The following is a 23,496-nucleotide window of genomic DNA, read 5'->3' on the forward strand; positions in this document are numbered from 1 at the left end:
TATAATTATTACTATTTCTTTTTGTTTTGTCTTGTTCTGTTGTTATTTTTTATTATTTTTTAAAGTTTTATTTAGTTTTTAAAAGTTTTTATATATATTTTATTTTTTTATATTTCTATGTCTATGTTGCTTCTTTTGTTGTTCTGTTTTTTCCTTGTTTTTTAAATTTCCTTTGTTCTATTTTGTTTTTACCTTTTTTTCCTTTGTTCTATTTGTTCTTACCTCTATTTAATCTTTTTTAAAAATATTTTTTGTGTTTCTACTGTTTTCTTTGCTGTTTCCTTCAGTTGCCATTGTGCTTTTGTTTGATTTTTATTTTTGTTAGTATTGTTTTCAATTGTTTGATTTCATTTTGGGATTCTTTTGTTTGTCTGGTTATTCTCTTGTTTTTTGTTTTCTCTGTTTTTGTTTTTTATTTGTGGGGGGGGGGCGTTGTTTGTTCGTCTGTTTCTGTTTGTTAGGTTTTGCTTTTACCTTTTTTTTTTTTTTTTTTTTTGCAGTACGCGGGCCTCTCACTGTTGTGACCTCTCCCGTTGTGGGGCACAGGTTCCGGACGCGCAGACTCAGCGGCCACGGCTCATGGGCCCAGCCGCTCCGCGGCATGCGGGATCCTCCCGGACCGGGGCATGAACCCGTATCCTCTGTATCGGCAGGCAGACTCTCAACCACTGTGCCACCAGGGAAGCCCTGCTTTTACCTTTGTCTGGGGTTCTGGTTGTCTGTTCATTTGATTGTCTATTTTTAATTGTTGCTGTCACTGTTTGCTTGATTTTGTCTTTGCTATTGTCTTGGGTTTTGCATGTCTGTTTGTTTTACATTGTGCCCTTTTTTTCCTTTTCATTTTTTCGCCGTTTCTCACAAGCCATGTGGCTTGTGGGGTTTTGCTTCCCAGGCCAGGGGTTGGGCTTGAGTCTCTGGGGTAGGAGTGCTGAGTCCAGCATGCTGGAACACCAGAGAATTCCTGACCCCAGGGAATGTTAATCAGTGAGAACTCTCCCAGAGGTCTCCATCTCAACTCCAAGACCCAGTTCCACTCAACTGCCTGCAGGCTTCAGTGCTGAATGACACATGCCAAGTGACAAGCAAGACAAGAACACAAACACAACAATCAGCAGATAGGCTGCCTAAAGTCATATTAAGCCCAAAGACACCCCAAGACACACAACCTGATGCAGCTCTGCCCATAAGAGGCCAAAGGTCCAGCACCACACACCAGAAGGCAGGCACCAGTCCCTCCCACCAGGAAGCCTACACAAGCCACTGGAAGAACCTCATCCAATGAGGGAAGACACCAGAATCAAGAGGAATTATGACCCTACAGCCTGCAGAGAGGAGACCTCAAACAGAAAGTTAGACAAAATGAGAAGACAGAGAAATATGTTGCAGACAAAGGAGCAAGGTAAAAACCCATGAGACCAAAGAAATAAAGAGGAAATAGACAGTCTACCTAAAAAAGAATTCAGAGTAATGACAGTACAGATGATCCAAAATTTTGGAAATAGAACGCAGAAAACAGAAGAAACGTTTAATAAGGACCTAGAAGAACTAAAGAACAAACTGTGATGAACAACACAATAAGTGAAATTTAAAATACACAAAAAGGGCTGTCTTTTGGTCTTGTTTAGGGTTTCCTCTGCTGTACAAAAGCTTTTAAGTTTCATTAGGTCCCATTTGTTTATTTTTATTTCCATTTCTCTAGGAGGTGGGTCAAAAAGGATCTTGCTGTGATTTATGTCATAGAGTGTTCTGCCTATGTTTTCCTCTAAGAGTTTTATAGTGTTTGGCCTTACATTTAAGTCTCTAATCCATTTTAAGTTTATTTTTGTGTATGGTGTTAGGGAGTGCTCTAATTTCATTCTTTTACATGTAGCTGTCCAGTTTTCCCAGCACCACTTGTGGAAGAAGCTATCTTTTCTCCATTGTATATTGTTGCCTCCTTTATAAAAGATAAGGTGACCATATATGCATGGATTTATCTCTGGGTTTCTATCCTTTCCACTGATTTATATTTCTGTTTTTGTGTCAGTACCGTATGTCTTGATTACTCTAGCTTTGTAGTATAGTCTGAACTCAGGGAGCCTGATTCCTCCAGCTCTGTTTTTCTTTCTCAAGATTCCTTTGGCTATGTGAGGTCTTTTGTGTTTCCATGCAAATTGTGAATTTTTTTGTTCTAGTTCGGTGAAAAATGCCATTGGTAGGTTGATAGGGATTGCACTGAGTCTGTAGATTTCTTTGAGTAGTATAGTCATTTTCACAATGCTGATTCTTCCAATCCAAGAACATGGTATGTCTCTCCATCTGTTTGGATCATCTTTAATTTCTTTCATCAGTATCTTATAGTTTTCTGCATATAGGTCTTTTGTCTCCTTAGGTAGGTTTATTCCTTGGTATTTTATTCTTTTTGTTGCAAAGGTAAATGGGAGTGTTTCCTTAATTTCTCTTTCAGATTTTTCATCCTTAGTGTACAGGACTGCAAGAGATTTCTGTGCATTAAATTTGTATCCTGCTACTCTACCAAATTCATTGATTAGCTCTAATAGTTTTCTGGTAGCACGTTTAGGATTCTCTATGTATAGAATCATGTCATCTGCAAACAGTGACAGTTTTATTTCTTCTTTTCTATTTTGGATTTCTTTTATTTCCTTTTCTTCTCTAATTGCTGTGGCTCAAACTTCCAAAACTAAGTTGAGTAAGAGTGGTGAGAGTGGGCAACCTTGTCTTGTTCCTCATGTTAGAGGAAATGGTTTCAGTTTTTCACCATTGAGAACAATGTTGGCTGTGGGTCTGTCATATATGGGCTTTATTATGTTGAGGTAGATTCCCTCTATGCCCACTTTCTGAAGAGTTTTTATCATAAATGGGTGTTAAATTTTGTCAAAAGCTTTTTCTGCATTTATTGAGATGATCATATGGTTTTTCTCCTTCAATTTGTTAATATGTTGTATCACATTGATTGATTTGTGTATATTGAAGAATCCTTGCATTCCTGGAATAAACCCCACTTGATCATGGTGTATGATCCTTTTAATGTGCTGCTGGATTCTGTTTGGTAGCATTTTGTTGAGGATATTTGCATCTATGTTCATCAGTGATATTGGCCTGTAGTTTTCTTTTATGTGACATCTTTGTCTGGTTTTGGTATCAGGGTGATGGTGGCCTCGTAGAATGAGTTTGGGAGTGTTCCTCTCTCTGCTATATTTTGGAAGAGCTTGAGAAGGATAGGTGTTAGCTCATCTCTAAATATTTGATAGAATTCACCTGTGAAGACTTCTGGTCCTGGGCTTTTGTTTGTTGGAAGTTTTTTTTTTTTTTTTTTTTTTTTTTTTTGTGGTACATGGGCCTCTCACTGTTGTGGCCTCTCCCGTTGTGGAGCACAGGCTCCAGACGTGCAGGCTCAATGGCCATGACTCATGGGCCTAGCGGCTCCATGGCATGTGGGAGCTTCCCGGACTGGGGCACGAACCCACATCCCCTGCATCGGCAGGCTGACTCTCAACCACTGCGCCACCAGGGAAGCCCTGTTGGAAAAATTTTAATCACAGTTTCAATATCAGTACTTGTGATTGGTCTGTTTATATTTTCTATTTCTTTCTGGTTCAATCTTGGAAGGTTATGCTTTTCTAAGAATTTGTCCATTTCTTCCAGGTTGTCCATTATATTGGCATATAGTTGCTTGCAGTAATCTCTCATGATCCTTTGTACTTCTTCAGTGTCAGCTGTTACTTCTTTTTCATTTCTAATTCTGTTGATTTGAGTCTTCTCCCTTTTTTTCTTGATGAGTCTGGCTAACAGTTTATCAATTTTGTTTATCCTCTCAAACAACCAGCTTTTAGTTTTATTGATCTTTGCTATTGTTTCATTTGTTTTTCATTTATTTCTGATCTGAATTTATGATTTTTATCCTTTTGCTAACTTTGGTTTTTTGTTTGGTTGCTTCTTTTTCTTTCTCTAATTGCTTTAGGTTTAAGGTTAAGTTGTTTATTTGAGATTTTCCTTGTTTCTTGAGGTAGGATTGTATTATTACACACTTCCCTTTGAGAACTGCTTTTGTTGCATCCATAGGTTTTGGGTCGTTGTGTTTTCCTTGCCATTTGTTTCTAGGTATTTTTTGATTTCCGTTTTGATTTCTTCAGTGATCTCTTGGTTATTTAGTAGCATATGGTTTAGCCTCCATGTGTTTGTATTTTTTATTTTTTTCCTGCAGTTGATATCTATTCTCATAGTGTTGTGGTCAGAAAAGGTACTTGATACGATATCAATTTCCTTAAATTTACCAATGCTCGATTTGTGACCCAAGATATTTGCAAATGAAGCAACTGAAAAAGGATTAATCTCCAAAATATACAAGCAGCTCATACAGCTCAATATCAAAAAAACAAACAACCCAATCCAAAAATGGGCAGAAGACCTAAATAGACATTTCTCCAAAGAAGATATACAGATTGCCAACAAACACATGAAAGGATGCTTAACATCACTAATCATTACAGAAATGCAAGTCAAAACTATAATGAGGTATCACCTCACACTGGTCAGAATGGCCATAATCAAAAAACCTACAAACAGGGGCTTCCCTGGTGGCGCAGTGGTTGAAAATCTGCGTGCTAAGGCAGGGGACACGGTTTCGAGCCCTGGTTGCAAAAATCCCACATGCCGCGGAGCAACTAGGCCCGTGAGCCACAACTGCTGAGCTTGCACGTCTGGAGCCTGTGCTCCACAACAAGAGAGGCTGCGACACTGAGAGGCTCACGCACTGCGAAGAGTGGCCCCCGCTTACCACATGTAGAGGAAGCCCTCACACAGAAACGAAGACACAACACAGCCAAAAAATAAATAAATAAACAAATGTGGGGTGTAAAAAAACCCTACAAACAATAAATGCTGGAGAGGGTGTGCAGAATTGGGAACTCTCTTGCACTGGTGGTGGGAATGTAAATTGATACAGCCACTATGGAGAACAGTATGGAGGTTCCTTAAAAAACTAAAAATAGAACTACCATATGACCTGCAATCCCAGTCCTGGGCAAATACCCTGAGAAAACCATAATTCAAAAAGAGTCATGTACCACCACAATGTTCATTGCAGCTCTTTTTACAATACTCAGGACATGTAAGCAACCTAAGTGTCTACAGACAGATGAATGGATAAAGGAGATGTGGCACATATATACAACAGAATATTACTCAGCCATAAAAAGAAACGAGGGCTTCCCTGGTGGTGCAGTGGTTGAGAGTCCGCCTGCCGATGCAGGGGACACGGGTTTGTGCCCTGGTCCGGGAGGATTCCACATGCCGCAGAGTGGCTGGGCCCATGAGCCATGGCTGCTGAGCCTGCGCATCCGGAGCCTGTGCTTCGCAGTGGGAGGGGCCACAACAGTGAGAGGCCCACATACCGCAAAAAAAAAAAAAAAAACATAAAACGAAATTGAGTTATTTGTAGTGAATTGGATGGACCTAGAGTCTGTCATACAGAGTGAAGTAAGTCAAAAAGAGAAAAACAAATACCATATGCTAACACATATATATGGAATCTAAAAGAAGAAAAACAGGTTATGAAGAACTTAGGGGCAGGACAGGAACAAAGATGCAGACCTACTAGAGCATGGACTTGAGGACACGGGGTGGGCGGAAGGGTAAGCTGGGACAAAGTGAGAGAGTAGCATTGACATATATACACTACCAAATGTAAAATAGATAACTAGTGGGAAGCAGCTGCATAGCACAGGGAGATCAGCTTGGTGCCTTATGACCACCTAGAGGGGTGGGATATGGAGGGTAGGAGGGAGATGCAAGAGGTAGGGTATATGGGGATATATGTATACATGTAGCTGATTCACTGTATTATACAGCAGAAACTAATGCAACATTGGAAAGCAATTAAACTTCAATAAAGATGTTTTAAAAATACACTAGAAGGAATCAATAGCAGAATAACTGAGGCAGAAGAACAGATAAGTGAGTTGGAATATAAAATGGTGGAAATCACTGCCATACCACAGAATAAAGAATACAGAATGAAAAGTATTGAGGACAGGCTCAGAGACCTCTGGGACAACATTAAACACACCAACATTCAAATTATAGGGGTTCCAGAAAAAAAAGAGAAATAGAAAGGGTCTGAGAAAATATTTGAAGAGATTAGAGTTGAAAATTTCCCTAACATGGGAAAGGAAATAGTAAGTCAAGTCCAGGAAGTGCAAAGAGTCCCATACAGGATAAACCCAAGGAGAAACATGCTGAGACACATATTAATCAAACTATCAAAAATTAAATACAAAGAAAATATATTAAAAGAAGCAAGAGAAACCAACATATAACACACAAGGGAACACACAGAAAGTTATCAGCTGATCTTTCAGCAGAAACTCTACAGGCCAGAGGAGTGGCAGGATATATTTAAAGTGATGAAAAGGAAAAATCTACAACCAAGATTACTCTACCCAGCAAGGATCTCATTCAGATTCAATGGAGAAATCAAAAGTTTTACAGACAAGCAAAAGCTAAGAGAACACGCACCACCAGACCAGCTTTGCAACAAATGCTAAAAGAACTTCTCTAGTCAGGAAACACAAGTGAAGAAAAAGACCTACAAAAAGAAACCCAAAACAATTAAGAAAATGGTAATAGGAACAAAGATATCGATAATTACCTTAAAAGTAAATGGAATAATGGCTCCAACCAAAAGACACAGACTGGCTTAATGGATACAAAAACAAGACCTGTATATATGTTGGCTATAAGAGACCCACTTCAGACCTGGGAACACATACAGACTGAAAGTGAGCGGATGGAAAAAGATATTCCATGCAAGTGGAAATCAAAAGAGAGTTGGAGTAGAAATACTCATATCAGACAAAATAGACTTTAAAATAAAGACTGTCGCAAGAGACAAGGAAGGACACTACATAATGAACAAGGGATCAATCCAAGAAGAAGATATAAAAATTGTAAATATTTATGCACCCAACATAGGAGCACCTCAATACATAAGACAAATGCTAATAGCCATAAAAGGGGAAATTGACAGTACCGCAATAATAGTGGGGGACTTAAACTCTCCAATTACACCAATGGATAGGTCATGCAGACAGAAAATTAATAAGGAAACACAAGCTTTAAATGACACATTAGACCCGATAGACTTAATTGATATTTCTGGGACATTCCATACCAAAGCAGCAGAATATAGTTTCTTCTCAAGTGCACATGGAACATTCTACAGGGTAGATCACATCTTGGGCCTCAAAGCAAGCATCAGTAATTTAAGAAAACTGAAATCATATCAAGTATCTTTTCCAACCACAATGTTATGAGACTAGAAATCAATTACAGGAAAAAAAACTGTAGAAAACACAAACACATGGAGGCTAAACAATACATTACTAAATAACGTAGAGCTCACTGAAGGTATCAAAGAGGAAATTAAAAAATACCTAGAAACAAATGACAATGAAAACACGACAATCTGAAACCTACAGGATGCAGCAAAAGCAGTCCTAAGAAGGAAGTTTAAACCAATACAATCCTACCTCAAGAAACAAGAAAAATCTCAAAAAAGTAACCTAAACTTAAACCTAAAACAACGAGAGAAACAAGACCAAAAAAACCCAAAGTTATTAGAAGGAAAGAAATCATAAAGATCATAGCAGAAATAAATGAAATAGAAGCAAAGATTAATAAAACTAAAAGCTGGGTCTTTGAAAAGATACACAAAACTGATAAACCTTTAGCTAGACTCATCAAGATAAAAAGGGAGATTTTAATTTCAATAAAATTAGAAATGAAACTAAATGAAATTAGAAACGAAATTAGAAATGAAAAAGAAGTTACAACTGACACCACAGAAATACAAAGGATCATAAGAGACTCTTATGGGTGACTATATGCCAATAAAATGGACAACCTAGGAGAAATGGACAAATTCTTAGAAATGTACAACCTTCCAATACTGAACCAGGAAGAAATAGAAAATATGAACAGACCAATCGCAAGTAATGAAATTGAAACTGTGATTAAAAACCTTCCAACAAACAAAAGTCCAGGACCAGATGGCTTCACCAGCAAATTTTATCAAACGTTTAGAGAAGAGCTAACACCTATCCTTCTCAAGCTGTTCCAAAAAATTGCAGAGGGAGGAACATTCCCAAACTCATTCTACAAGGCCACCATCACCCTGATACCAGAACCAGACAAAGATATCCCCAGAAAAGAAAATTACAGGCCAATTTCACTGATGAACATAAATGCAAAAATCCTCAACATAACACTAGCAAAGAGAATCCAACAACACATTAAAAGGATCATACACCATGATCAAGTGGGATTTATCCCAGGGATGCAAGGAATTTTTAATGTTTGCAAATAAATCAGTGTGATATACCACATCAACAAATTGAAGAACAAAAACCATATGACCATCTCAATAGAAGCAGAGAAAGCTTTTGACAAAATTCAATACCCATTTATGACAAAAACTCTCCAGAAAGTGGGCATACAGGGAACCTACCTCAACATAATAAAGGCTATATATGACAAACCCACAGCCAGCATTGTTCTCAATGGTGAAAAACTGAAACCATTTCCACTAAGATCAAGAACAAGACAAGGTTGCCCACTCTCACCACTCTTATTCAACCTAGTGTTGGAAGTTCTAGCCACAGCAATCAGAGAAAATAAAGAAATAAAAGGAATCCAAATAGGAAAAGAAGAAGTAAAGCTGTCACTGTTTGCAGATGACATGATACTATACATAGAGAATACTAAGGATGCTACCAGAAAACTACTAGAGCTAATCAATGAATTTGGTAAAGTATCAGGATACAAAATTAATGCACAGAAATCTCTGGCATTCTTATACACTAATGATGAAAAATCTGAGAGGGAAATTAAGAAAACACTCCCATTTACCATTGCAACAAAAAGAATAAAATATCTAGGAATAAACCTACCTAAGGAGACAAAAGACTTGTATGCAGAAAACTATAAGACACTGATGAAAGAAATTCAAGATGATACAAATAGGTGGAGAAATATACCATGTTCTTGGATTGGAAGAATCAACATAGTGAAAATGACTCTATTACCCAAAGCAATGAACAGATTCAATGCAATCCCTATCAAATTACCACTGGCATTTTTTACAGAACTAGAACAAAGAATTTCACAATTTGTATGGAAACAAAAAAGACCCCGAATAGCCAAAGCAATCTTGAGAACAAAAAATGGAGCTGGAGGAATCAGGCTCCCTGACTTCAGACTATACTACAAGGCCACAGAAATCAAGACAGTATGGTACTGGCACAAAAACAGAAATATAGATCAATGGAACAGCATAGAAAGCCCAGAGATAAACCCACATACATATGGTCACCTTATCTTTGATAAAGGATGGAAGGATACACAGTGGAGAAAAGACAGCCTCTTCAATAAGTGGTGCTGGGAAAACTGGACAGCTACCTGTAGAAGTATGAAATTAGAACACTCCCGAACACCATACACAAAAATAAACTCAAAATGGGTTAAAGACCTAAATGTAAGGCCAGACACTATCAAATTCTTAGAGGAAAACATAGGCAGAACACTCTATGACATAAATCACAGCAAGATACTTTTTGACCCATCTCCTACAGAAATGGAAATAAAAACAAAAATAAACAAATGGGATCTAATGAAACTTAAAAGCTTTTGCACAGCAAAGGATACCATAAACAAGATGAAAAGACAACCCTCAGAATGGGAGAAAATATTTGCAAATGAAGCAACTGACAAAGGATTAATATCCAAAATTTATAAGCAACTCATGCAGCTCAATAACAAAAAACCAAACAACCCAATCCAAAAATGGGCAGAAGAACTAAATAGACATTTCTCCAAAGAAGATATACAAATTGCCAACAAACACATGAAAGAATGGTCAACATCATTAATCATGAGAGAAATGCAAATCAAAACTACAATGAGATATCATCTTACACTGGTCAGATTGGCCATCATCAAAAACTCTAGAAACAATAAATGCTGGAGAGGGTGTGTAGAAAAGGGAACACCCTTGCACTGCTGGTGGGAATGTAAATTGATACAGCCACTATGGAGAACAGTATGGAGGTTCCTTAAAAAACTACAAATAGAACTACCATATGACCCAGCAATCCCACTCCTGGGCATATACCCTGAGAAAACCATAATTCAAAAAGAGTCATGTACCGAAATGTTTATTGCAGCTCTATTTATGATAGCCAGGACATGGAAGCAACCTAAGTGTCCATCAACAGATGAATGGATAAGGAAGATGTGGCACATATATACAATGGAATATTACTCAGCCATAAAAAGAAATGAAACTGAGTTATTTGTAATGAGGTGGATAGACCTGGAGTCTGTCATACAGAGTGAAGTAAGTCAGGAGGATAAAAACAAATACTGTATGCTAACACATATATATGGAATCTTAAAAAAAGCAAGGAATTTTTAATGCTTGCAAATAAATCAGTGTGATACACCACATCAAGAAATTGAAGAACAAAAACCATATGATCATCTCAATAGAAGCATAAAAAGCTTTTGACAAAATTCAACACCCGTTTATTATAAAAACTCTCCAGAAAGTGGGCATACAGGGAACCTACCTCAACATAATAAAGGCTATATACGGCAAACGCACAGCAAACATTATTCTCAATGGTGAAAAACTGAAAACATTTCCTCTAAAATCAGGAACAAGACAAGGGTCCCTACTTTTGCCACTATTATTCAATATAGTTTTGGAAGTCCTAGCCATGGTAATTAGAGAAGAGAAATAAATAAAAGGAATCCAAATTGGCAAAGAAGTACAACTGTCACTGTTTGCAGATGACATGATACTATACATAGAAAATCCTAAAGATGCCACCAGAAAATTACTAAATCTCATCAATGTATCTGATAAAGTCACAGGATACAAAATTAATACACAGAAATCTCTTGCAATCCTATACACTAACAACAAAAGATCAGAAACATAAATTAAGGAAACAATACCATTTACCATTGCAATTAAAAGAATAAAATGCCTAGGAATAAACCTACCTAAGGAGGCAAAAGGCCTATATGCAGAAAAATATAAGATACTGATGAAAGAAATCAAAGACGATACAAACAGATGGAAAGTTATACCATGTTCTTGGATTGGAAAAATCAATATTGTGAAAATGACTATACTACCCAAAGCAATCTACAGATTCTATGCAATCCCTATCAAATTACCAATGGCATTTTTCACAGAACTAGAACAAAAATTTTACAATTTGAATGGAAACACAAAAGACCTCGTGTAGCAAAAGCAATCTTGAGAATGAAAAGAAAAAGAGCTGGAGGAATCAGGCTCCCTGACTTCAGACTATACGACAGGACTAGAGTAATTAAGACACTATGGTACTGACAGAAAAACAGAAATACAGAACAATGCAAGAGGATAGAAAGTCCAGAGATAAACCCACGCACCTATGGTCACCTAATCTATGACACCGGAGGCAAGAATATACAGTGGAGCAAAGACAGCCTCTTCAATAAGTGGTGCTGGGAAAACTGGACAGCTACATGTAAAAGAATGAAATTAGAACACTCCCTAACACCATACACAAAAATAAACTCAAAATGGATTAAAGACCTAAATGTAAGGCCAGACACTATAAAATTCTTAGAGGAAAACATAGGCAGAACACTCTTTGATATAAATCTCAGCAAGATTTTTTTTGACCCACCTCCTAGAGTAATGAGAATAAAAACAAAAATAAAGAAATGGGACCTAATTAGACTTAAAGCTTTTGCACAGCAAAGGAAACCATAAACAAGACGAAATGACAACCCTCAGGATGGGAGAAAATATTTGCAAACTAAGCAACTGACAAAGGATTAATCTCCCAAGTATACAAACAGCTCATGCAGCTCAGTATCAAAAATACAAACAACCCAGTCCAAAAATGGGTGGAAGACCTAAAGAGACATTTCTCTAAGGAAGACATACAGATGGGCAACGAACAGATGAAGAAATGCTCAACATCACTAATTATTAGAGAGATGCAAATCAAAACTACAATGAGATATCACCTCACCCCAGTCAGAATGGCCATCATCACAAAATCTACAAACAACAAATGCTGGAGAGGGTGTGCAGAAAAGGGAACCCTCCTGCACTGTTGGTGGGAATGTAAATTGATACAGCTACTATGGAAAGCAGTATGGACGTTCCTTAAAAAGCTAAACATAGAACTACCATGTGACCCAGCAATCCCACTACTGGGCATATACCCTTAGAAAACCACAATTCAAGAAGATACATGCACCCAGTGTTCATTGCAGCACTATTTACAATAACCGGGATATGGGAAAAACCTAAATGTCTATCAACAGAGAAATGGATAAAGAAGATGTGGTGTATATATATATATATATATATATATATATATATATATATATATACACACACACACACGCACACACACACACAAACACACACACAATGGAATATTACTCAGCCATAAAAAGGAATGAAATTGGGTCATTTGTAGAGACATGGATGGACCTAGAGACTGTCATACAGAATGAAGTAAGTCAGAAAGAGAAAAACAAATACCATATATTAATGCATATATGTGGAATCTGAAAAAATTGGTATAGACAATCTTATTTACAAAGCAGAAATAGATACAAAGTGGGGGAGGTAAATTGGGAGATTGCAATTGACACATATATACTATTGATACTATGTATAAAATAGATAACAAATGATAACCTAGTGTACAGCACAGGGAACTCTACCTAGTGCTCTCTGCTGATCTAAATGGGAAGGAAATCCAAAAAAGAGGGGATGTATGTATACATATAGCTGATTCACATTGCTGTACAGCAGAAACTAACAGTTTTAAAGCAACTATACTCCAATAAAAATTTTAAAAAAAACAAAAAACCTGCTGCTGCAGATCTCCTCCAGGCCTCTGGCTTTCTGTGGCCTCTGTTCTCTGGGGCTATCCTGTTTAGAACATAAGGAAATTGGCCCACTCCAAAACTGAATACAAAGGAGCAAGGCCCCTTCTTTGCTTAATGTCCCCTGGCCCAGACCTTCTGACCCTAAATATCCCTTTCCTTCTTCTCACTACCTGCAGGAGAACAGAGGCTCTGTGAGAGACCCTCGGGAGGAAGTGACACCCTAACTCCACCCACCATCTGCCCCCAATGCGCAGCAATTCCTATTTAAAAACTCAGTCCTTGACTCAAAGGGAGGTTTGTGAGCTCCTGCCAAGAGCTGTAAATATTTCAACATGCCTTGTTTCCTTGAATGTATATGACCTGGGATCTGGCCCCTCCTCTCCCTGGGCTCCTAGAGAATTGAGGAACAAAGAAAACATGGCCAGTCCTTAGCTACAGGATACCCGGGTAAAACTGCAGAAGAATACAGAGGAGAGATAGGGAAGAGATGGTGTGGGGAGGTGGAAGGTGGGGAGGAGGGGTTGATTCCTCTTCCAGAAATATTTAGAGAAAGGTATAGCAACTCACTTTCTAGGAGCTGGAAAAAGTTACTGGATGATGATGATGATGATGATGATGATGATAATAATAATACCAAGCCCTTCACAATTTACAAATGTCTTTCACATATAGAATCTCATGTGACTCTTCATAGTCCTATAAAAGTAAATGCTGTCAATCTTACTATGAAGATGAGAACACTGAAGCCTTGAAAGGTTATGTTACTTATTCAGGCTAACCAACTAAAAAGAGACAGTTTCTCTGGCCCTGTTTTGGACCCAAGGACCATGACTCTGGGTAGAGTAAGATGGGTGGTTAGAAGAGTATGTCATGTATCACAAGACTGTGAGACTTTTGTTTACTAAACCCTTTCTTGGTCATCTCTTTTTATCCCTTAGTCATAAGGATGCCCTGAGGCTACAGGAATGGAAAACTCTGCAGCAGTCTTCCTTGGTAGCTGTGCTCCTCCCATCTTTAGTATGTATTAGGTGATATTTAAAGGCAGGAGTTCTGGTCTCATACTCTCTGGGTTCAAATCTTTGCTCTGCTATTATTTGCTATATGAGCTAAGCAAGCTACTTAACTTCTGTGCATCTTTCTCTTTATCTGTGAAATGGAGGAAATAATAGTACCTACCTCATAGAGTTGTTCAGAATTTAAATGGGTTGGTACATGTAAAGTGCTTAACATAATGCCTAGCACAGAATTAATTGCTAAATGCTAAATAAATGTTAGCAATTTCTACTGTTATTATTACTATCATTATTATTATTATTAGGGTGCTTGATGGAAATAAGAAGCTAAACGTCAAAGAAATAACACTGTGGAAGAGCAGCTATCACTAGGCTGTATGCTCCGTGTCTTTTCCCCCATAATAGGGAAAGCTTATAGGTAGTCATCTCCATACTTCTACCCAGTTCACTTGGGATCAGTGGCAACCCCACATGAGGGGCATGGGTGATGAACAGAAGAGTTCTTTTCTTTGTGAGAAGCTCAGTTACCTAAACAAGTGACTGAACTTGTGACCTGAGTCTCATAGGCACCATGTTCTAAGCAACTGTGTTAATTAGCCCAGACAGACATCACACACCCAGCTATACACACATACACACAAGTCTGGACACATGGGTGCATGCACATACCCTTCCAGCCTGGGTAAGAAGGTGGGTGGACAGATCCACAGGATAAATTAGACAAGGAGACTGTGTGGGGACTGCTAGTTTAGTGACATTTCTTTTCCTTTTTTCCCTTCAGCTGCATGGACGCAGGGAAGCAACTAACCTGGGAGTTTCACTTCCTCCCTCTCCATCTCCACTGAAAGCACTTTTGACTCTAGTTAGGACATGAGTGTCTGTCTCCTCCCCCCTCCGACTCCTCTACAATCAATTCTGCGGTATTTTTTGGCAAGAAGAGAGATGATAAGGGCTCAAAATAGAATGAAGAGTTCTATCGAGAACCCCTGAAGCTACTGAAAACCAATCTGAAGTGTCTGGAAGTTCAGTTGGCTGAGGAATTGAGGGACAACAATAGTGAGGATTTGAAGAGGAAGGGTGCAACTGACCAGGACATTTGTTGAATACTATTGAGTAAGACCTGCTACAATGCTATCTCTTTGACTGGGGTCCTGGGGCTGTGAAAAAAGGAGGTGTGGAAATGATGAAAAGGGTTTCATAGCAGCTATCTTACTGTAAAAATCCAGAGGTGATAGCTTCTACACTCTTGAGTGCTTCACAGGAAGTCACTCTTCCCCAAGAAAGTGGAGAATAAGAGGGGAGAACGGGGAAAAGGGAAAAGATACTTCCACATGATGTGTGGGAATGGGCCTGAGATCCAGTCTGGAGTGAGGCCTGTACAACATCCAAACCCCAGTTGTTCCTCTAATTGAGTGAGGGAAAGAAGAAGAGAGAACAATACTAGGAGCAAAGGGATGGCGTATGAGCAGAGGTATTACAAATTCACTGTGAAAATAGGAGGAGCCAAGAAAATGTGTGGTTGGGACAGCCAGTTTTAGCCCTTCTTCTACCAACCCCAGAAACAAGCAAACAAGAGAATAGAGAAAGACAAGACTTCCAGGGTGAAGAAGCATGTACTTCCTCAAGCCACCCAAGCAGGCCACATTCCCTACCCACAAAATAAGTGCCAAGTGATTTCACATTAGTAATCATATTGCCTTGACTTCAAGGCAAATGATTAAACATCCCTAGGCTTAGTCCTCTGTCACCCTTAAAACGGGAGAGGGCTGGAGTATTCTAAACCCTCTTCCCAATAACCTTTGAATACCAAGAGGGGTGCAGGATAAGGAGAGGATGGAAGCAGAAAGAAACTTACAATAAATGTTTCCAAGCCCCACTGTTGGGGAGTTGCAAAGAGTCTATGCCAAGAGGTACAATCCAGGCTGGCCATATTCTCTCCATCATTCTTACCTAACAAGTTTCCCAATCTGGGCCCTTTGCACTAGTCCCCCACAACCCCTACAGAAGCTTCTGTTACATTAAACCTAATTCCATAAACAGATGAGAAAATACTTTTTTCAGATAGAATACTCATAATCCATGGCTTGAGGTGTAGAGTGTGTGTGTGTGTGTGTGTGTGTGTGTGTGTTTTATGAATAAAGCTTTTTCTCATTCAATCACAGGTGAAATAATTCCTTTCAAAACAGGAAATCCCACTCCATCTCTCACACAATCTGAAAAGAGTAAATGATTCTTTCTTTTCAAAATGCAATAAAACAAAAAGATGTTGATGGGAAAGGCAGCATACCCTCCTGGGAAACTGGTCTGCTCAAAAGGTCCAGATGACATCCTTTATATATTTCTGTAAATGTTGATAGTCCATCTGTTTGTTTACTCTTCATGGCACTGCAGGAAATATTTCCAAAGCAAGTATAAATTCAGGGAAAAGGAGAGAGAGCTCTGTGCCTGCTACTTCAGTAGTCACACTCTCAGCTAAGCCCTGAGTGAAGCTGAAGTTGCCCAGCAATTGTGGATATTCAATATGGCCTTCTCTAGGATGGCAAGCAGCAGCCCTCTCATACCCACTACAAGGCAGCAGCCCTTGGTCAGCTATAAAGATGCCCTGTCTGAAGCTCCCTGAGGGAAAGCACTGTATTGCACTTAGGAATCTTGGTTTACTCTTCTATCCTGAAGTAACAGCAAACCAAGATCATACTAACCATGCATTTCTGAGAAATGAGAATGAGCTGTGGAAAATTAAGTTTCAGGAGAGGGGTCCAAACTGAGGCTTAAGGGAATGCTTGCAGTTTAAGGCTTTTTAGAAACAGGCTCAAATGCTGGGAAGCAGCAGCATACAGAACTACTCTGCTAGCCTGAAGCAGGCCAAGTTGAGGGAATTCTCTTGGAAGCCCAATTCTATGCTAAGCAGGACATTCTGGGAGAAGCATTGTGGATCTGAAGTTGCCTTTACACACTGGGTTTAAAAAAAAAGTGGGTCTTTTCAACCACATCAGTACATATGAGTTAGCCCCATAATCTTTTAATACACATGGACAAATGATGTCTACATGGTTTTTCATTGCTTTCCCAATCTCCTCCCAACCCATCCACACTCTCATTCGGGCAGATTAACATATTTCCATTTGTCTGAATGAGTCAACATTTATACCAAGTGAATAGTAAAGAATAAAATATCACATAATTTTAGAAGGATAGAACAGCAGAGCTAAGAAGTTTATCTAGTCAAACCATTTCACTTTACAGATAGATAAACTGAGGTACAGAGAGGTAAAGTGACTGCTCAAAGTCACAGAGCAAGTCAGGGGCACAAGTTGTCTAGCTCCTAGTCACTGCCTAGTTGGTATTACTGAGATCACCAGTCCATTGGGATCCAGATTTAGACTTAGAATGAGCACTCGAGGCTACTGGACAGTGAGCCAGGGATCCAACTTCAGTTGGCTACTCCAGCTCAAACAAGCATCCCCCTGGTTGGCTTCCAAGTACCCCAACCTCTCCTCCTCATCCCCTCCGGCATGAGTCAAGGTCTCAGTTTGGGACCCAGCTTGGTTGGAGAGGAGTCAGAGGAGTGACTTGAAAGATGCCTGGCCAATGGCACTGTGGTCCAAAGCGCCATAGCAGGCTCTGAGCCAACCTTCTCTGGACAGTAAGCAAAAGCCTTCAGCCAAAGGCAAGACATTGGCAGATTTGCTCAAAAGATACCTGGCTCTCAAAGTCAGCAATTTAGTGGTCAGCCCAGTGAGACACTGAACTAAGCAATGAAAGCCCCTAAAGTGGGGAAGAGAAAGATAGCTTAAACTGTCCCTGGCCCCATCTATCTTTGGGACTCTTTGCCCAAAGGCAGATTGTATCATTTATCCCATGCCTAGAAAATTCTGTCTCCATCAGAGTGGCGCATGAGCCTGAATGAACTATCTTGTGCCCAATAATGAACCTTCCTGACCATTATTACCCCTTTCCCCAGGTGGTGAGAGGCATAGCCCCACCCTCCTCACCTGGGAGCCTACAAGGGTCATGCTTATAAACTGCCCAGGAAAAGATGCCTCCCATCATATTTTATGGCTCAGTGCTAGACTGGCAGTCAAGGTGGAAAGTGCAGGGTACTGGGTTTACTTTGGAGCATGTTAAAAAAGACCTAAGCTTGGAGCTAATGTTAAAAACTCTGACTTGTTCTGCCTTGTCTTCTGGACCCCCAACCCTAACCTTGCCCCAGCTCCAACTCATTTAGGGTTCCAGTAATGATCTGAGGCCTGCAGTCAATGCTACCTTGCTCTTTCTTTCCTCCAAAATGCTCCCCTCTCATGCCAGGAAGCCATGATATACTTTCCACCAAATTGTTGGGTTGCCCATGTCCTATCTGCTGCTTGGTCTGGGTTGGGGGAACTCCCAAATTTCCCACAAGCTCTACAAAAGTATAGGCTTATTTCTCTCTTGATTTTTTCCATTTTTCCCTAAATCGGACTTTGGTCACTTGCCTCCATCTCAAGAACCTTTTGTCTGCCAGTCATCCCAGGCCTAAGGCCCAGGGAAAGTTGGTTTCCTTTTCAAAATGGGTGAAGAGAAAGGACAAGATACACTGCCACCACAGAATTGTATGTACCACAGAGTTCACAAAGACTGGACATTGCATGCTCTAGAATGGCCTGCATTCCACTTCCCTTCTACTCTCCATGGCTTTTTCACATGACCAGAGACCCCTCTGATGTGGAGTTAGCCCCCAGACATCAAAACAACCTTTCTCTGGGGCACCCTCACAATAGTCCCAGTCATCTACAGAGCCTTAGACCCATTAAGCCAATCAGCACAGCTTTAGGTCTCTGAAGATATTAGGCCTAGCCAAAGAAAATTTGGGTTGTGGGGTGCCTCCAAATATTAAATTCATAGATTTCTAGAGATGTAAGGCATGTCAGACGTTAATAGAAATGGACAATGCACCAACCTCCTTGACTGTGGGAGTGTATATTCTGTGTTCCTCAGAATGGCTATTGGGCAAACACTGGCTGACAAACATCTTAGCAAGCTTCTACTGGCTTATTCTATCCCTTTGAGACACCAGTGCTGTGGCATAGGTAGCTGAGAAATTTTGAGTAAACTGCAGAAAGTGTGTGGAGACAGAGGCACATTTGGAATCTCAGGACCTGAATGGTTGCTTGGGAAAGCTGAGGGGCTCAAGAAAGGTAGTGGTGAGGATGAGATTTTCTAGGAACTCAGGAGTGTAGTGGGGTGTTCCTGACTTTTTAAAAATAAAAATTGAGGTGTTTCACAGAGCCTCCAGTATCAAAAGTAACTTTCATGAATTCAAGACACATAGAGCAAGGACCCAAGCCAAAGTAGTCTGTGACCCTGGGGACATACCAAATTCCTTTCTGTCCTTTCCTGACCTATACTCACCATAATTTAAACTGGTAACCCCAGCCCCTCAATGGACCTAGTCTGTGTCAGAACACACACCAGCCACACCTCTGGACAGCTCACTGCTACCCTCCCTTCCCAGCTGCACTGTGAGGTCTTGACCGGAAAGTCTCAGCCAGCCCTCCCCCTGAGTCCCCTATGATCACCTACTTTGAAGTTTGTTCCCCAGCAGCGAACCTCTTCCTGGTAAAATAGTGGTTTTTCCAAGTTTTATTACACACTCCTAAGGCCCCAGCTCTAGGCCTGCTCACATCACATGAATGCCAGGGCCTAGCTTCAGCCCCTCCCCCCATTACCTCCCATGAAGTTTCACCCAGACTTTGCCACTGACCCCGAAGGCCAACAGCTTGCCTTTAACCACAGGGCAATGCTCAGCAGGTGCCCTCCAAGGTAACCTAGGCAACAGCCAGAGGCCCTACACTGGCTTCCTTCCCAAGAGCCCCTGAACTGCATCAAAGCAGGGAAAATGTAGTCCCAGGGGTGAGTGTGACAGTGACCTTCCGCCCAAATGTTGTTCCACACAGTCAGGGACCCCCTCCACTCAGGCGTCAACGCAGCCTGGGCAGTCCTGAGATTGCCTTGGATAGCCATTGCTGCACACTTGAACTTTCAAGTGCGGCCCACACACTAGAACGCCAATGGATCACAAGGTCAGAGGCACCAAGAGTCCCCAAACCTCTTAAAGGGCAGCCTAGCAAACTAAAAAAAAAGAAAAAAAGAAGAAAAAGAGTCCTTGGTTGAGAGCCGTAGGAGAGGCTCTCTAAGGGCCCAGGGAATCCACAGGTGGATGCCCCCAGAATTCAAGGTTTCTATTCACTAAATGATCCCCAGGCTCCCTCAAAGAGCAGCAGAAGTACGTGTTTGGGGGTGGCGAGAGGAGGGAACCTTTCAGTCCCAGGGAAACACTTATTCTGAGCTGCGTTTTAAAAAGCCACGTATTCTAAGCTGCAAACTTGCGGAGGGTCTCGAGTGGAGCTGTCCTGAGGAACCACAAGAGGGAGTGAGCCTTGAGGAAGACGGCATCCCAAGCCCCTCGGCTGGCTCCCGAGACTCCTCATGAGAACGGCTGGGGGGCTTCGCCGGCGGCTTGCTGAGAAAGCGGGATGGCTACTTTGACTTCTCCGAGTCCACAGGCAGGCTCAACGGGAGGAGCGCACAAGCCTGTGGTCCTGTGGCCGCGGGCCTGAAGAGCGAGAGCTATGTCCCCAGCCCTGCTTGTCTTAGGGAAGGAGACCAAGTCAGCACCACACGAAGGCAGGAGGGGTGGAGGCCGGCATTCCGGCTACAGACTAACGAGGCACCCAGCGGAGAGCGGAGAGGCGCGGGGCGCCAGGCAGGGCAAGGCTGAGATTGGGGGCGGTGCGAAGTGAGCCTCAGGGCCCAGTCTGCCAGCCGCCTCACGCCTCTCTGGCAGGAGACCGCGGAGACTGCCTCCCTGCCTGCTTTGGGGTTCAGCTCAGAGGGCACAGAGATCCGCTCGCTCCCTCAGAGCGGCAGAGGACCGCCGGGCCCGGGTGGGCCGTAACCACGGCGGGCAGACAGACGCGCGCACACCCCCCACTCGCACTCCTTCCCTCCCTTCCTCTCTCTCCTGCAGATACACACTCCTGCCATGTGTTAGAGTCTTCGCTCAGTCACCAGGATTCCTAAAGTGTTTTTGACAGAAAACACCTCCGCTCCCCGTACAGGAACAGGGGCTGCTGCGGAGATCTGCGGTACAGTGTTTCAAACTCCTACCAACCTCCAAACTCTCTCCTCTCTCCATGTCTTCGCACTCCACCCCCCCACACAAAAAAAAACAAAAAACAAAAAAACCCCACAACATTCTGCAAATATTTTCCCCCAGTACACACGCTCAGAGTACTTTAAACAAACCCGAAAGGTGCGTCTGGATATGTCCCAGGGCAAAAAAGTTCATTCCTTGCGTATGATCAACGAAGGTCCCAGGTCCCACCCCCGGGACTTCTTGCGCCTAGTCTCCACAGCTGAGGCTGCCCAGAGCCCGGCAACCGGCGCTCTAGCAGCGCCACGGGCAAGGGGCAAGGGGGAGGAGTCCAAACGGCGCGCTAGAGGGGTGCCTCGGACCAGGAGGTATAGGATCGGCGGCAGCCTGAGCGGAAACCCTTGCCTAGAATGCCAGGTGGGGCGCGCGGAGCCGCTCACCTGCTTGGAACTCCACTTGGCGATTTTTCTCTCTTTCCTCCTGCAGCAACATGGAGTAGAGAATCCCGAAGGAGTTCTGGATGCCAAAGATGGAGCCGTTGCACCAGGTGGCAGCGAAGACCACCATCCAGCCGAAGCCACCTTCGGGGGGCTGGAAGCCGCGCGCGGTGCCGCGGGTCTCCACGGTGGGCGTGGGCTCGGGTTCGTGCACCGGCTCAGGCTCAAACTCCAGCTCCGGCAGTGGTGCAGGGTCCGGTAAAGGCTGGGGCTCCGGCTGGGGCTCCGGCTGGGGCTCGGGTGGGGGTACTGGCACGGGCACGGGCTCGGGCTCCGGCTCCGGCTCGGGGCTACCCACCCGCTCCTGCTGTTCCTGGTCTGCCTCCCGCCAGGGCCCCTTAGCTTCCTCGCTCGCCGGGCTTTGCAGCGCCATCGCGGCCGGGGGACTGTGGCTGCTCGGGCCGGAGGAGCCGCTGTGTGGCTGGTACTTGTTTCTGCTGCTGCTGCTCCAAGCGCTGCTACTGCTGCCTCCTCCTCCCGGCTCCGCGCCCCAGCTGGCCAGCCTGTCCCGAGACAGACGGTCCCTCGAGCCCTCGCCTCCTCCTCCCCCATCCCCCCTCCTCCTCTCCCCATGTCATCTCTCTCCTCCCCCTCCTCCTCCTCCTCCTCTCCCTTCCCCCCAACCTCTTCCTCCCTCAACAGGCAGCCGCTACAGCCTCTCTCTTCTCCTCAGCCCTTCCTCCTCCTCCTCATACTCGCCTACCTACTCAATCCGCAGCTGTCTCCCTCAACTCCCTTTCCAAACTACTGAATCCTGTTCTCCTTGTCCAGAAGCCCAGTAGAGGGATAGTTAAAATGGAAAAACGAGAGCATAAACTGTCCTGTTCCTCTGCCCTCTCCCCACTGCAGGCTCCAAACGAGCATTAATCAACCCAGAACCCCCAGGGAAGACCCTGTCCTTTGCTCCCACTCTCTCCTTTCTCACAAGTAGCCTGAAACCGGGGTGGCCCCAGGGACCCCAGGACGAGAGGTGGCCCTTGAGAGACCCCACCCCGCCCTCAGTAGTGCCTATGCCCCGCCTTGGTTTTGAGGGGGACTTGGAAGTGACACCCAAGCTTGGACAGAGGGTGGGCACAGTCTTCTCGAGCCCGGGGGCTCAGCCCCCCACAGTCCTGCGCAACAGCCCCCCCCATCCCCGTCTCTCCCCCTCCACCCCCGCCCTTCCCGGCAAATCCCTGGCGGGGCACGGATGGGAGGAGGCGGCCCGGCAGCGAGGCCCGCCTCTCCGGGCAGTCAATCAGGGCTTTGTTTGCGCCAACCTGGAGCCCAGAGGAGCCGTAGAGGGCCGGGTGTGGGCCGGGGGCCGGGCCAGGTAGGGAGGGAGGTGTAGTGGCACAGGAGGGAGCCGGGCCCGGGCGGGGCGGGAGCCAGAGCTCAGCTCAGGCTCCTCCCGGCTCTCTGTCCCGCATTGGGGAACTGGGAATCAGGGCCAGGTCGAGCCGCCAGTTCGGGCAAGGGCCGCTCAGCCCCCAACATCCCAGCTGGGCTGGTCCCCCGGGCTTCCGCCGCGGCTTTTCGGGCGCTCGGGAACTCGGCCGAGGCGCTAGCGGAGGGATGTCTTCCCAGCACCCACCGCGCCCTTCCGCCCACCTCGGGCATAGAGACACCAGAATCCCGGTGAATGTCCCAGACTAAGGCCCTAGCCCCGCGAGGGTAAGGGAGAGTTTGCTCCCTACGGAGTGCGCGGCTCCCGGGAAGCGGGAGGGGTGATCTGCCCTGCGGGCGGCTGGGCTCCCTGCCGCAGTGCTCGGCTGTTTCCACCCTCAGCCTTCGGGGCCGGCCCCAGCGATCCCGGGAAGCTCTGCCTCCCCTAAGGGCCCGCGCGTCTAATGCACTAATCATGAGTTCGTGGTGTGGTTACCAAGCTACTTCGCTCCCCACCAGCGGGCGG

General features: G+C 43.4%; 1 protein-coding gene across 4 annotated transcripts in view; it reads right to left on the reverse strand.

Annotated features, from left to right (window-relative positions):
* SLC16A2 (solute carrier family 16 member 2) overlaps positions 1-22,112 on the reverse strand; it is a 118,093-nt gene extending 95,981 nt beyond the window's left edge. Inside the window, exon 1 of one of the 4 annotated variants that reach the window (XM_059050403.2) lies at positions 21,549-22,112. In XM_059050403.2, coding sequence (XP_058906386.1) covers positions 21,549-21,978 — 430 coding nt within the window. In that variant the 5' untranslated portion in view covers positions 21,979-22,112. The remainder of the gene's footprint in view (positions 1-21,548) is intronic. The other 3 variants (XM_067023283.1, XM_067023282.1, XM_067023281.1) reach the window with 3 other exon arrangements.
* Positions 22,113-23,496: the final 1,384 nt, after the last annotated feature.

The sequence above is a fragment of the Kogia breviceps genome, chromosome X (assembly GCF_026419965.1).
Source record: "Kogia breviceps isolate mKogBre1 chromosome X, mKogBre1 haplotype 1, whole genome shotgun sequence".
Taxonomy (NCBI): domain Eukaryota; kingdom Metazoa; phylum Chordata; class Mammalia; order Artiodactyla; family Physeteridae; genus Kogia; species Kogia breviceps.